The sequence below is a fragment of the Lagenorhynchus albirostris genome, chromosome 3 (assembly GCF_949774975.1).
Source record: "Lagenorhynchus albirostris chromosome 3, mLagAlb1.1, whole genome shotgun sequence".
Classification (NCBI taxonomy): Eukaryota; Metazoa; Chordata; class Mammalia; order Artiodactyla; family Delphinidae; genus Lagenorhynchus; species Lagenorhynchus albirostris.
The window spans coordinates 77009659-77026102 of NC_083097.1; the positions used below are offsets into that span (position 1 = coordinate 77009659).

General features: G+C 37.9%; 1 protein-coding gene across 2 annotated transcripts in view; it reads left to right on the plus strand.

The window, feature by feature from the left end:
- RHOBTB3 (Rho related BTB domain containing 3) overlaps nucleotides 1-13128 on the plus strand; it is a 54867-nt gene extending 41739 nt beyond the window's left edge. The window contains exons 10-13 of one of the 2 annotated variants that reach the window (XM_060143299.1): nucleotides 522-688; nucleotides 4998-5094; nucleotides 8133-8243; nucleotides 10203-10331. In XM_060143299.1, the coding sequence (XP_059999282.1) occupies nucleotides 522-688; nucleotides 4998-5094; nucleotides 8133-8206 (338 nt within the window). In that variant the 3' untranslated portion in view covers nucleotides 8207-8243; nucleotides 10203-10331. Of the gene's footprint in view, nucleotides 1-521; nucleotides 689-4997; nucleotides 5095-8132; nucleotides 8244-10202 lie in introns of both variants that reach the window. The other variant, XM_060143298.1, reaches the window with a different exon arrangement.
- Nucleotides 13129-16444: the final 3316 nt, after the last annotated feature.

A 16444-nucleotide genomic window follows, 5' to 3' on the forward strand; every position in this document is an offset into this window, starting at 1 on the left:
GAGAGAAGCCTGCGCACCACAGCAAAAGATCCTGCATGCTGCAACAAAGACCCGATGCAGCCAAAAAATAAATTTAAAAAACAAAAACAAAAACAAGACAAAAAAACGATTAATGGTAAATTTTATGTTATGTTTATTTTACCACAATAAAAACAAAACAAACAAACCTGGGGACTAAAGCGAGAAGAAGAAAAATTGCAAGGATTTAGTATAGCTAGCAGACAGAATTACCCGGTAGCCCTGGAGTTGATTATTAAGGGCAATTGTAGAATCTCTTTCTCTGGAGAATTAAAAACAATAGCAACGGATTCACTTCTGTGTGTGAAGGCTTGAATGAATTCCTTTTAAAATGGAGTAATAGTTTAGATTGCTGACTTACCCCTTCAAGGCTTTTTTAGGCATTCTATTCTACATTGGATGATATAGTCAGCATTTTTTGTTTTTTTGTTGTTGTTTTGTTTTTAGGTCATAAAAGAAATGGTTTTATGGTCCATTTTCTCTTATTTCCCTTCTTGCATCAGCTGGCATTTTCCAGGCTATGTGTCTCCTGATCTGTGCAGAGATGTACCAAGTGTCCAGGCTGCAGCACATCTGTGAGCTGTTCATCATTACACAGCTGCAAAGCATGCCAAGCCGGGAACTGGCATCTATGAACCTCGATATAGTTGACCTGCTCAAAAAAGCCAAGGTAATTGGCCCTATGTATCTGGTGGTTTGATTTTTTAAAAAATACTACAAAAATTTTATTCACTCATTTTTTCTGTTCATTAAGAGATATATTAGGGCTTGTCGTACTTTGGAAATTTGGCTAAATGAAGTAAATGTGCCCTCACAACCATTTCTGCAGCTAGATAATTTTGAAGCATAGTGTTTTTGAGCAATCCCTTTCTAAGGAGGTAGGATTTATCAATACAGAATTTTTTCAATTGAATGGTGGCCCTTATTAGTGTCAGTTGAGTGTGGTGCTGTATTATTTTGTATAGGCATTATAGAAAACAGAATTTACATTGAATTTCCCTCAAATGATCACATCTTAGGGTTCCTGAATGGAAAATGACAGTACATACTGATAGAGATGGTTACGCAGAACTCATTTATTTGTTCGTTCGTTCATTCATTCGTTCATTCATTCACTTCACGAGCATGTTTTAAAGTTCTGGTTGTTTGTAGGAGGTATTGGTGTACTTCATGAATTCTTTCAAACACCTTTTGTTGAAATGTGTCATTGTTCGAGGAGTTATCCTACCATTCCATCGCCTGCCCTAAGACAGTTGTAGGGTTGCAGCAGTCATGGCACAGTGATGGGTACTGAACTTGCATTAAGCTGAATCTTCTAAGTCTTTTTCATAGGAATATATTTGATCCATTGTTACAGACGATCAGGACTTTGTAAAATATTATCTGGTGTACAACATATTGACTGTCCCTATGAACTTTGACATCCAGAATTAGGAAAATATGACAAATTTGTCTTCACCCAAGTTTCTAAAATAGAGCCACGTAATGGGGCAAAGGACTGACTCTGTGACAGCTAAAAGCTTGCCTCCACGCTGAGATGAATTTATTAATCAATATGTCTATTGCTCAGAATGGAAGGGAATTCATTTAAAGCACCTAGGTCTTCTCTTATTATCTCCATAACTATTTTGGAGTTCATTTCTCTCATAATCAAGTCTTCAGATCATACATATTGAATATTAGGGAAAAAAATTTCAAAAAATGAGTAACCTTCATCTCTCTTTGTAATATAATTACATTGAGCTTGGGATTAATAGCTATTCTCTAGATTTAAAAATTCTTTTTATTGTTTCTCGCATTTTTACAACCTCCTTTTTTTTTTTTGGCTGCGTTGGGTCTTTGTTGCAGTACGCAGGCTTCTCTTGTGGAGCATGGGCTCTAGGTGCGTGGGCTTCAGTAGTTGCAGCACATGGGCTCAGTAGTTGCAGCACGCGGGCTTCAGTAGTTGTGGCTTGTGGGCTCTAGAGCACAGGCTCAGTAGTTGTCGTGCATGGGCTTGCTCCATGGCATGTGGAATCTTCCTGGACCAGGGATTGAACCTGTGTCCCCTGCATTGGCAGGTGGCTTCTTAACCACGGCACCACCAGGGAAGTCCCTCCTGCATTTTTGATGTATCATTTTCGTACGTTCTAACAAGTCTGTCATACTTTTAAAAAATGGGCACAAGCTTTTCTTTCCTTATCTTGTAATATCCTTTTATATAGTTCACGCATAAGAGAACTTCCTACTTGGTTGCACTGATTTCTTTAAGTGCCCCCCCAAACACACACACACAGACACATACACACACACACACATACACACAGTTCCTCATTAGCATCATTTATGATTGTATTGTCAGAAATTCTTCCTGACCCGTGTTCCCTGAATGTGTGGTTTCTGACTATGTGATTATCCTTTTTCCCTTTGAATTTTAAAAGTGTAAGATACCAACTTTTCTTGAATTTTACTGTTTGTTTCTGAAGACTTTTCTGTTTGCTAAGATTAAGCCTACCTTTACCGGTTTTCCTTTAGTCTATTCCTGGTGGTCCCTAATTTGCCAATTATGAATCACAGAAACAGGATAATTTTCTTCCTGTTTGAAGTTCTTAGGTTGAGGTTCAACTTCGCCAACCAGTTCATCTGTTGGTCAGACTTCAGTTAACCTTTCCCTCATTGCTTCTCTGACTTCTAGGAGGTGAAATTGTCTTTTGGCAGAATTAGCTTTCCAGTAGCTCTCTGAATAATTGAAATTTCCAATCCCTCTATCATCTCTGCCAGTTTTGTATTGTGTATCAGGAAAGCATCATTCATACTTTTGATACAAATAAGCAGTTTTGATACAGATGAGCTGGAACTCTCCTTTAACCTCTCTCAGTTCTTTACTATGATTCTACCTTCAGGTTCATATGTTTCCATGACGTTGAAATCTTAACACGCAACAGAGGCTTTTTTCCCTTAATCGGATCAGTTCCTTTGGATTGAGGTAGAGATTTCCTTATTCCTCCTCCCCTTTAAACCTTATCTTGGCAAACTTTGGTGATTCCTATGAAGTCCTGTTTACTCTCATATTAAAGTTTTAAACTCAAATTCTTGCTTATAATCTGTGCATTTAATATTTGGCTTCTTCAGGCCACCAGTTTTGTTTCTGACCTTTTCCTTGTGAGTTTTGGGGTACTTTTTCCACCATTATTATTCTTCACAGGGCTGTTAAATGCTGTAGCATTTGGTTTATGGTATATTTTAAATTTTCTTTTTAAAATTCTGTTGTTTATTTCAGTTTAAACTGTCTTCTCAAGTCAGCAGATACTCTTCCAAAAATGTAGTCTTTCCAGTGGGATGCATTCCATCTCTTGCCAAGAGCCCACAATTATGAAATCTTAAGTCTTATTCAAAAATAAAATTCTGCATTTGAACCATGTTTTTATAGCCAGCTGTTCATTTCTGTGGTCTCCCTCTCTTTCAAAGTCACAGTCCTTAGGCAGTGTTCTGAACGTCTGTTGGTAGGTTTTCTCCTCTGGGTTAACCATCTAGTAGTGCTGGTGGCTTCTGTTAAAATAGCTCCACATTCTTGCTGTATTCCCTTGAGATCACTCATATTCATCTGCTAAAACATTAAGTGAAGAAAGATTGTTAATATGTGATGTGGTATTAGATGAACCATGAAGTCTCTTACAATTCAAAAATTGAGTGTCTATATAATTAAAATCAGAGGGACCTGTGAATTTATATGTAAAATACTCACACATTATAACTTTTAAAAAGAGTGATGCTTGAGTTTCATTCTTAAGATTTGAGATTACAAATCTGTCTTCAATTTAGCATTACTTATTGCTTACATACTATTTTTGAGTGTCCTTAAAAGAGCTATATTTAGCCTAAAGGTGGAAACAACCTAAATGTCCATCAACAGATGAATGAATAAACAAAATGTGGTATATATACACGATGGAATATTACTTGGCCTTAAAAAGGAATGGAATTTTAATGCATGGTGCAACATGAATGAACCTTATGCTAAGTAAAATAAACCAGTCAGAAAAAGGACAAACATTGTATAATTTTGTATAACTTGTATAACTTATACAAGGTACCTGGAATAGCCAAATTCATAGAAAATAGAATAGTGGTTACCAGAACCTGGGAGTAGGAGGAAAGGGGAGTTATTGTTTAACTGTACACGTAAAGATGGTTAAAATGGTAAGTTTTATGTTATGTGTATTTTACCACAGTAATAATAAAAGAACTATACTCATGTTCCTAAGTTACCTGGCAGCATGCTACTGTAATCTGAATTGTGTGGTTAGGTGGATTAGTGAGTGTCACTGGGTTGGCACCAAGGTAATGATGTCATGGCCAAGTTTCTGAGTTTCCCTTCCATGAGCTATTGGAATTCAGGATGGATGATAAATGTGCTGGAAATCCTGCTCAGTGTAACAGTACATCCCAGTTAAAAGCAATTATTCAGACATAACCTTCTCATAGAAATAATTACATGTGGAAACCCATACCCTTAGATTGATGACATTTCCTCCTCAAAATATTCTTTGGTTTTCTCTGCAGGTGAATTTGTTGAGATATGGCCAGATGTATACCTTTGCTAACCATAATCTTCTCTCTGCTACACAGATATAAGTGCAGTTAGTGAAGGCCATGACCTTAGATGAAAAGCTTAAATGAAAGTCCTCAAGAACCTCTAGTAGTCTTTGTTACCCACAGATGCAACCATGCATCTGCTTAAAGACATTTAGCCACTATAGCAGCCGTAGCTTGTTCTTCATTTGATTTGGTTTCTTCATTGATGTGCTTTTATTATTACTTGTTAATAATGCTCCCTTTTCCTTTCTGCTGTCTGAGTAGACTGAAGGCTGAATCATATACAGACACATTAAACGAGGAATTGGGCCCTCCGTGAGTTTTCCTGAACCATTCTCTCGATCTAATCATCATGTTGATGGTCATTATGTACAATATTGTTTCACTTTCCATTTTTCTTGCAGTTTCACCACTCTGATTGCCTCTCAACCTGGCTGCTTCATTTCATTGCCACTAACTACCTCATCTTCAGTCAGAAGCCTGAATTTCAGGATCTTTCAGGTAGATTGCTAATTAATGTTTTTGGAATGAAAAACCTTTATGTTCTTTGTTCTTAGATTTGAGACATAATTTGTAGGAATAGTAGTTTTTAAAAATAAAAAGGCAGTGTAAGACATTCCTTTTAAGTATGCAGTGTTGTAATTGAGGATACTTATAGTAACCGGTGTTTCATAAGAAGCTTGACCTGTGTTACACAAGAAGTTTCCTAATGATTGTTTCATAGCTCCCATCCATTTTTAAGTGCCTTTTCTTCTGAAGCAGAGAGAGAAGGGGGCCTCACATGACATTTGGTTGTGATAAATGGGATTTGGTTTTAACCACCTAAGTCAGAAGCAAAATTTAAATAGTACAGCTTTTTAAATTTTCTTTTTAAAAAGAAAAAATTATCCCTAGTATATAGTTCTGTTGTACTGGTATCTCCTGTCTCTACAGGAGTCCATTATATCATTCGACAATAACAATTTTTTATTGATCAAAGAGTGGTGCAAAATTTACTGAGCAGAGAGTATACTTAATGTGATTTTTTAAGGTAAATTATAAAGATTAAAACCAATCAAAGGGTGAGCTTCTGAGTGCTGCATAAGATGAAAGAAAATGAAAATAGAATAGTCATCGAAGTAGACAGTTTAGATACAATGGTTTGCTCATGTTATTGCCTAGAATAGACCCAAGGAATAATCAAGGTAAGGGGAGAAGGAAATGAAAGATTTCCTAGTCAAGTAGTTTCAAACTCTAAGTGGAGAAACCTCCTTGACGATGATGCCCGCAGTTCTTGTGAGGTGGGAGCAGAGAGCGAGGTGGGTGGCGCAGAAGAGGGAGAGGGGAGGAGAGGCTAGCACTCGCTGTTCTTGGACTCCTCCCTCCCACCTTCATCCAGAGTGGTTTCACTTTGACCTGCTGAGATCTTAGAATTCTATGTAAAATTTTGCTTGTAAAAGAGAATCTGCTGCTAGAAGAGGTGAGCATCTCTGGTTTCATTCAGCTGTACATTGCATATTTAAGGAAACCAAGAAACAGACAGTCAGTTTTGGGCAGATGTATTCAGCCAGTCAACAAACATTGTATGCCTATTGGGAGGCTGTTTACATAACTATTAGTGTGGAAGAGTAACATAATAAATCATAGCAGGACAATAGATATTTACTAACCATTTACTTTGTGCAAGAAACAAAGTTCATTCATAAACATAAGGCATACTTCCCCTTGCTGTTAGTTAGTAGGGGCATTCTTCCACAGTTATTCTTTAAGGAGGCAATTAAAAATGAAATAAATGAACATTGTGATTTTAGGACCCCCTTTATTATGCCACCTGAGGTCACCTTCATTTGTAAAAGACTAGTCAGATGATTTTCTACTTACTATTTTGTGTAGATATGTGATATACGTAGAGTACTATTACAGCCTTGGGGGAAGGATGCTCTCTAAATCCTATGAGTTATTAATCTTTATTTTATTCTGATACTTATACAATTGCCTATAAAGTATGTTATGACCGCCACCTGGCACAGTGAGAAGCAGGACTCCAGGGTGTAAGTTGAGAAGGCAGGGTAAGAAAATGAGGCTGTGTCAGTGATGGTCTTATGTTCCTTTGATGGGAATTAAAACAGTATCCTGAGTGCTCTGATTTAGCGGTCCTTGTTCATGTCCAGGACCTGCTGTGATGTGTCCTTTTGGGCAGAGCAAAAGAAAGCCCCTGTGGATAAGGGAGAATTTGATAGTCTATATCGGCAGTCATAAACCGTCAGTCTATGGGTTGAATGTAACTTGCTAAGGGATTTTATTTGGACCACATGGTATTATAATTTTTTTAGTGTCAGTATTAAAAATTGTAACACGTCACATTTGAAAACCCAAATTTCTGGCTTCTTTTGACAAAGTTGGAAGATCTGGCTTCTCTGGGCCCATCTTCCCACATGGCAACAACCTGGAACTGAGCAGTGGCTACTCATTTAAAGGCTCGTGTCCTCTCCATGGTGCCATAGTCCCCTCTCCTCCCTGTTGCCTGACTCTTGGCCTACCTCACATGGTCACTTGAAATTGAAAAGGGTTCTTGTCACAGTCTCTTTACAGTTTCCTTAAAGAATTGCTCATTTTCAACTTCAAAAATCATCAAATTATTATTGGAATTCTGTGACATGTTTTCCCTTAACTGGGGGGTTTTCTTCTTTAGAGGGTGTTTAGCAATTTAAAAGTGAGACTGGAAAAGCTCTCAGGTTAATGCTGGCACCAATACATCAGAACTCAGTGAAATAGTTCATTAAATACTAGGCATATTTTATATACTGGACTCATACGAAAACAAACAGCAATGCACAGGAACATGTTACCCTTGGCATTTATGGATTCGTTACTCTCACAGTTTAATTTATCTCAGTATTATGTTATATATTATTATGGAGTTTTTTGTCTCATTTTGAGTTTTGCCGGCTACCAGAGCTCATCTCTGACAAGTTTTCTCTGTTTTTTTGCTTTTGTTTCTTTAATCTTAACTAAGGGAGCAGCCTTATGTCACCTTTGCTCCCTAATGAAACCTACAACTAATTTCCCCGGGGCAGCTAGGTTGTTTCTTCTGATCCAGGCCCTGCAGCCTGGATCAAGACCTTGTTAATACAAATTATAATAGGCGGGGTCAAACGGTAGATGGAGAAGTGAAAACTGACTTAGCAGAAGCAAACCTAAGTGCCCACAGAAGGGAATACCGATGAGAGGCAAACTGATTCACCCAGCAGAATACTGTAAAGCCTTAGAAATTTGAGGTACCTGGTACTTCAGAAAGCAGGATGAGGCTTGGGACTGAAAGCCATAGGATTAGTTGAATGCTTTTGCTACACTCCATCCCACCCAGGCAGGCAAGTGCTTCTCCCTCCTCATCACAGGAGTTTGGAGGTTTATTCCTGGATAAGTTAAACCAAAAAAGTTATAGAATCATGACCTCAGAGTATAGAGGAGATTGGGGCAAGGAGCTGGACTGAAAACATAGAGATCATGTGAAAGTGTCACATTATATAGTAACCCTCCAGCCTTCTTCCCATATCCAGGTTCCGGAATTCTGGCAGCCGGGTATTTGACTCCCACCTCGACTACCACTTTGACACTCATACTCTGGGCATGAAATTGAAGCATCCTTCCCTGACCTCACATAAAAAACTGTAGGTGCAGTCATTTGAGAATTCTCTCAGTTAACCCAGTGGATATCTGTTCAGTTGTGCTACAGTGTATTCCACCAGTCAGCAAGTCCTGCCCATGCCCAAAAGATTCCCAAACAGCTTTCTAGCATCTCACTCTTAAATATAAAGAGGCCAACTGAGGGTCAACAGATATTTGAGGCAGTGTCCAATGTGCAGGATGAATACCAAAAACAAAACAAAATGAATAAAAACAGAAGAGAAGGAACTTACAAGAACAAAGAGTAGAAGAAAACCTTTAAAAAAAACCCTGTAATTAATATCTTCAAAGAATAAGAGATATACATTCATAAAACAGGGATAGAATGTTATAAAAAAGAAACAATATTCATAGAGACAGAGTATATAGAATGGTGGTTGCTGGGACTTGGGGAAAGGGGAAACGGAGTTGTTTGATGGGTATAGAGTTTTAGTTTTGCAGGATGAAAAGAGTTCTGGAGATTGGTTGACAACAGTGTGAATGTACTTAATACTACTGAACTAGACACTTAACAATAGTTAAGATGGGGGCTTCCCTGGTGGCGCAATGGTTGAGAGTCTGCCTGCTGATGCAGGGGACACGGGTTCGTGCCCCGGTCCGGGAAGATCCCACATGCCACGGAGCGGCTGGGCCCGTGAGCCATGACCGCTGGGCCTGCGCGTCCGGAGCCTGTGCTCTGCAGCGGAAGAGGCCACAGCAGTGAGAGGCCCGCGTACCGCAAAAAAAAAAAAAAAATAGTTAAGTGAAAAAAAACATAGTTAAGATGGAAAAACAAAAAACAATAGTTAAGATGGTAAATTTTATATTATGTGTATTTTACCATAATTTTAAAAAAACAATAAAAGAACAAGAAGTTGCTCTTGAAAATTAGGGTAGCAAAAATGAAACCATAACAAAAAAAACAAACAACTAAATAAATAAAAGAGTAGAAAGATAAAGGTAAGGAAATCTAGAAAGTAGGACAAAAAGGATGAAGAGACAGAAAAAGGTTTTTTTAAAAAGTTGGAGGCTCAATGCAGGAGGTGAAGTATCTCAGTAATAGAAGTTAATACAGGAAGAAAAAAGAAAAACAATGCTGAGGAGGAAATTATCAAAGAAATAATACAAGAAGTTATCCCAGTACTGAGGAACTGAGTCAACAGATTAAAAGGCTCTGCTAAGTGCTCAGCTTAACGAATAACAAGGTCTATCACTGGGACGTGCAGGAACACCGACTATAAATAGAAAAATCTAAACGTTTACAGAATAAAAAAACCCACAGATCACTTATCAGCGACCATGAATCTGAATGGTAGTAGAGTTCTTAACAGCCTTGGAAACTAGAAAGCAGTGGAGTACTGTCTTCAACATACTGAGGGAAAATTTTCAACCTAGAATTCCATACCAAACCAAATGATCTGTTGGGTGTAAGGACAGATTAAAGACGTTTCATCACAAGCAAGGTCTCAAAAATACTTCTTATGCATACTCTGCTTCAGGAAGCTAATAAAAGTTGTGCTTCACCAAAACTAGAGAAAACAGAGTGAAGAATCTGGAGTCCAGGAGTGGAGGGATCCAATGCAAAAGCATGAAGCAGGCATAGAAGGCAAGAGGGTGCAGGGCTGTGAAGAGAGGGGTCTCCAGGGGAACACCACCACCACCCCCATAGGAATGGCTAGATCCTCTGATAACTGTGGCCCCGTGGAAAACAGAATTGAGAGGACTTCAAAGAGTTTGGAAGGTTGAGTTAGCTACAAAGAAAACTAATTAAAGGAAAAAAACTAAAACAGTATATAATTGTGAATCACAGAATAACATAAATACTGATGACTGATTGAGGGGAGGGGAGGAAGTATACAGCAGAGCTTGGATCTCACCTATTACATAGGAAACCAATAGTTAATATCGAAACTTGATCCCAAATAAAATATATTCAATTAATATTCTTTTTCTGAAACTTTTAGTGGAAGAACGCAGTTTTGTTGAAAAGCACAGATGGCCATCAAATATGTACTTGAAGCAGCTTGCGGAATACAGGAAGTATATTCACTCCCGGAAATGTCGTTGCTTAGTAATGTAACCCTGGAGTTTTTATATACACACACTTTTTCTTGTTATTATGAAGAATGGGGTACTTCTGGGTTCTAGGAAAATTCTTGTGACTGCAACCGGTATGGGAGTTAAAAAAAAAAATCACCATACAGCTTAATATGCTTATTAGTTCTTATTGAAAAAAACTACTATTATGATCTTAAAAGGGAACAAAATATACCATAGGCTGAAATTAAGACTTCACCCGAGTATATAAGGCTGTGTACAGCTATTTTTCCCTTTAAGATGCCCTATTGGTTTAGTGATATTAATACCCCTTCCATTTAAGAAATGTTTAAATTTTTAAAAAATTATGTAGGATTAATACAGAAATTTCATCATGTCTGATTAATTGCTCTATTAAAATAAGGGCCTTTTAAAGACCCAGTATGACTGTTTCTATAGTGAGAAATCTAGGAGAAGACTGATGAGGCTGAGGTCTTAGGAATAGAAATTTGCCTAGGATTTTGAAAGTGAAATGCCACTTCATTCCAAATCAATGACAGTGTTTGAACCATAATGGAAAAAAAAATCTGGTTTTTATCTGAACAATGAGCTACCTTGTCTCTCCCCTGGGATTCTGATTAGGCAAGAAATCTATAGAGGACTGGCTTTGTGGCCATGTAACCCGTGTGCTTACACAAGGCCTCCTGCTTAGAAGGGCCCCATGCTCAGTTCAGTGCCCTGCGATCGCCATCTTAAAATTTGAAGAAGGGCCCTGCATTTTCACTCTGTACTGGGCCCCCCAGATTATGCATATCTCCTAGCAGGGTATGTTTTCTTGCTCAAACGTTATTATCTCTGAAAGCAGAAAAGAGGCACTGACATCAAGGAAAGAGAAGGAAGCTTGCTGAGGGAAGAGATCATATGGGGTTCCCCCCATGGGAAAGTCTGTACCACCCATGGCCTCCCTCCTCTGCCACCTCCGCTGGCAAGTGAGAAATGCATCATGTTGGTTTCACCTTGTAACACTCATAATTCTGGCACTACACAGAGGAGTACTTTCTTGATCATTCTCTTAAGACCAGGATGTTGGTAAAAGTGACTGACCAGTGTGACTTTAATATGCACTTATAAAAATGCTCATAGGAAAAGATGCTTTCTAGAGAATTTGCAATCAAAGGCTCAAGAGTTTTTCTTCTTTCAGTGTATTTACTAAGATTAGGATGTCAGTGGCTTGAATTTTGTGAATTCTTTCTGAGGACTGAAAGGGTATTTGATGAGGAATAGCATGAACCTTGTCCTTCAAGATTATCTAATAAGTTCAGAGAAAGGATATAAATCAAGACTTGTTACATGTAGAGAAAATGGTACTAAGATAGAGGACAAAATTATAGTTTCTCTTGTATCACATGTCAACAGAAATAGTTACATCAGAAGCTCACAAGCTGAGAGATGGAAAACCAGATTACTGTTTGTTGTTAGCATCATTTTCATCTGTAATTCAGTATTGGAATATATTTTTCTTTTAATTGCCAGTGACTTTAGAATACACATAGTTTTTCCAGCTGTTCAAAGGTTTGATTAAACAGTTTTATACCATAGTATAGACACAATACTATACAGTTAGTCCTTGGATGTATACCAACACCGTCAGAGTAAAACAGTAAAAGTCCCCTACAAATATCTTACAAGAAACCTGATTTTAATTGGATTGTGTTGATAAATATTACTGGAATGCATTTATTTTTTGTATTTAACTCACTTGAGCTAATCAACTATTGACAAATTTCATTTGACAAAGATTAGCATTGGAAAGAGTAGATACTGTAGTAGATTTTTAGAAATTCATTCACATTTAAGGCCTTTTAAAATACAGTGATAGCCTTTTGCTTTTCATAAGCATTTTCTTACCCGTGCATTAATTACAACACTTAAAATTCTAAGTCAATCTTAACTTTTAATCTAGGAAATTAAAAAATATAAGTTCTAAAGCAAAATATTTTCTTGAAAATACTATTTAGCATTTCAGTAGACCATAGATAGTTTCTAGGTTGTTGGACAAAAGTGGAAGTTGGGTTTGGGAGCTGGTGCTCTGCTGGTGCTGTGCATGTAGTTTTTATTATGAAAGTTCTTTGCCACCTGTGAGTAACTCAAACACCCCGATGTCACAGCTCTCCTGGGCTAGTCAGAACAGTAGTCAAATTAGACTAGACTCTTCAGTACCTTTGAATTAACTCAATTTAAAATAACAAGAATTTTTTTTTTAGAAAAAACCTTACAGACTGTCTTGGAGAAATGAGTGCTCTTTTTGAGTTTTTCTAATTGAAAGATTATTTCTAGATGAATGTATGCTTTGTGCTGATCTGTGCTTCAATATATTTACCAATCATTTTAATTAGAGAAGATACTGTATGGTAGAACTAAGGCTTTTTCTTTCTGGGCCAGGTTTTCACCTTATATAACCCTTGTATAATTCTGACTACTCTGTGTTCATATTGTAGAGAGTAGGCTTATAATATAGAAGGTTCAGTAACATAGCTGAAATTCACCCTTTCTAAGCCAGCATGGTGGCTTCATATTGGGCAGAAGCAGAAAACTGAAGAATTGGATAAATTTGACTTCCAAGACAGCTGAACTTTTCAACTGTAGTTTTAAAAACTACACTACACTGATATAGCTAATTAGACAAAAACATCCTCAAGAGTATTTTATTTAATTTAAGGCATCTGTTTAATTCAATCTTTAATAATTTTGCAAAGAAGGGTATGTGTGTATTTTAATATAGCCTGACCTGAATTTATATGTTTTTAGTTTTAGTATTTAACATTTTTGTAACAAATAAACCTTTTTTTAAAACAAGTTCAACACAGTGTCATGTAGTTATTTTCACCTTGTTGAATTGCTGAAGTAACTTTGGGAATTCTGCCTTGTATTTCTCAAGCGTAATTGTGCTTCATGAAAACCACTATGCGTAAAATATTTAGAATGTTGTTGATATGCTAGATGTGTGTGATGAGATAAAGAAATTTATATTACCTTTAACAGCTGATAGCAGAATTTCTCTTAACAAAAATAACTGCAATTATTTAGAAAAATGCTTTGATAATTATGTAGCCTAGAAATGAGCCCTTATAGGCTTTAGTGTTGGCTGGGGGCAAGACTTCTGAGAAATGGAGAAGCAACTTCACATAATAGAGGGTTGAGAATTTGGATCTTTCCAACAAAATGAAAAGGCAACCTATTGAATGGGAAAGTATTTCCAAGTCATATGTCTGGTAAAGTGTTAGATCCAAAATATGTAAAGAACTCATACAACTCAATAGCAAAAAACCCAAATAATCCAAATAAAAATATGCAGAGGTTCTGAATAGACATTTTTCCAAAGAAGACATACAGATGGCCAAGAGGTACATGAAGAGATTCTCAAGACCATAAATTTTCAGAGAAATGAAAATCAAAATCACAATGAGGTATCACCTCCCACCTGTCAGAATGGCTGTCATCAAAAAGACAAGAAATAACAGGTGTTAGCGAGGATGTGGAGAAAAGGGAACCATTGTGCACTGTAGATGGAAAGGTAAATTGGTGCAACCACTATGGAGGTTTCTCAAAAACTTAAAAATAGAACTACCATATGATCCAGCATTTCCACTTCTGGGTGTTTATCTGAAGAAGATGAAAATACTAACTCAAAAAGATATCTGTACTCCTGTGTTCATTGCAGCATTATTTACAATAGCCAAGATATGCGAACAACCTAAGTATCCATCAATGGATGAATGGATAAAGAAAATATGGTATATATATATACACACACAATGGAATATTACTCGGCCATAAAGTATAAAATCTTGCTATTTGTGACAACATGGATGGCCCTTGAGAATATTATGCTGAGTGAAAAAAGACAGAGAAAGACACATACCATATGATCTCACATATATATGGAATCTTAAACAAACTAAAACCCCCCAAAAAACTAAGCTCATAGGTTTAGAGAACATATTGGTTCTCTAAGGCAAGGGATGGGGGAAGTGTGAAATGGATGAAGGGGATCAAAAGATGCAAATTTCCACTTACAAAATTGGTCATGAGGATATAATGTACAGCATGGTGACTATAGTTAATATTACTATACTGTATATTTGGAAGCTAAGAGAATAGAGTTTAAAAGTTCTCATCACAAGGAAAAAAATTTGTAACTATGTATGGCAATAGATTTTTTTTTAACATCTTTATTGGAGTATAATTGCTTTACAGTGGTGTGTTAGTTTCTGCTTTATAACAAAGTGAATCAGCTATACATATATCCCAATATCGCCTCCCTCTTGCATCTCCCTCCCACCCTCCCTATCCCATCCCTCTAGGTGGTCACAAAGCACCGAGCTGATCTCCCTGTGCTATGCGACTGCTTCCCACTAGCTATCTCTTTTACATTTGGCAGTGTATATATGTCCATGCCACTCTCCCACTTTGTCCCAGCTTACCCTTCCCCCTCCCCATGTCCTCAAGTCCGGCAATGGATGTTAACTAGACTTTTTGTGGTGATCATTTTGCAGGATATGCAAATATCATTATGTTGTACGCCTGAAACTAATATAATGTTATATGTCAATTATATCTCAATTTTAAAAAATTAGACCTTTCCAGGGTGGAGGAGCCCAGGTAGGAGGGGGAGAGAGATCAGGCAGCCATAACATGAGGATGGAATGTGTGCTATATAATACAACTCCTCCCTAGAAGTTTCCTGAATTGTCAGTTAAGTCTCCTAAACCCATAAAGGCCTCCACAGTTCCATTGGAATTCTGTTCCTAACACAAATCTGACCTGGGAACGTACCCTTCTAGAAAACTCCCATTGCTTATTAGAGAACCTCCACAGTCCTCACTGCCAGCAAGGCCTTTCCTAACCTAGCCCCATCTTTTCTGCCTTGACAGGTAGAACTGTCCATCCAGATGTCTGTGTACGTGCACACTTCATGCTCTTCCCATGGCTTGGGTTGTGTTGCCGTTTCCTGTCTACTTTGCAAACTCCAGCATATGCTGTAGAGTGCCACTTATATTATCGTATCTCTTTTGCTTTCCGTGACTCTCCCAGGAAGAATTAGTTGCTTCTGCTTGTGTCTTTCCTTAGCTCTTTATTCATACCTTTCTTACGGCAGTTATTGCGTTTTAGGTATTTACGTATTGTTGGGCTCTCTATGGTAATAACTTGAGCGCAGGTATCATGTCTTGATTTATCTTTGTGACCCACGTGGTTGGCTGAATGGGGAGTTGATGAACAGATAGACTGGAAGAGTGGTAGGTCATTGAGGGGATGCAGAACACGTACAAAATGATCCTTGGGGACACTTCTGCCTGGGAGTCTCCACTGGAGGTTAGTGTGGTGCTCCAAGGACAATGATGCTTCAAGGACAAAGGACGACCCTGCCTGAAAAAGTGTCTGAGTTACACCCTCTACCGGACTCTTAATCGCCCTCCCCACCATGTTGCGATGGTTACAAAATTCCTGAGCCCACCTGGGCAACGGGACCTGTCCCAAATAAGGAAAGGCATCTGGCCTGTCCCTCTCCCACCCTATAGAAGGAAGGTATATGTGCCTCGACAAATCAGTGAACGAAATTTTCACCTCAGACCATTCTTTTGTTTTCTGGCTATAAAAACTGGTTAATAGCACATGTTCGGGCTCGACTCTCGCAGACTGCTAGGAAGTTGGCCCGCTGTTCTGGCAGTGACCCTTCCCTCTAATAAATTCTATCTTCTTTACATTCTGCCTTGTATCTGGAAATTCTTTTCCAACCCGCGTTTGGACCACGACAGTTAGCAGTGAGATGGGCTGTGGCGGACAGAAAAGTTTCTGTTGTGCGTAATGAAGGGGAAACCACTCCAATGTTACACCTAATGTTTAACGGCATACAAATAATTTCCCTGGCATGCGCTGGCTGTGTTCTCAAAATCTTAATTGTCCTCTCCTACTATCACAACTTAATGTTCAGTAATGATCAGATTATTATGAGAGTATCTGAGATTCTCTTACATGTTCAGAGCAAAGAGCTCTTTTATTTACTCCTATTTAAGAAAATACAGTTTAGTAGACACAATATATTACTTATTTTAAAAAATTAAGTGAAAAGGAGATGGGATCTCAGCCCCTCTTCCTCTGTTGGCAACTT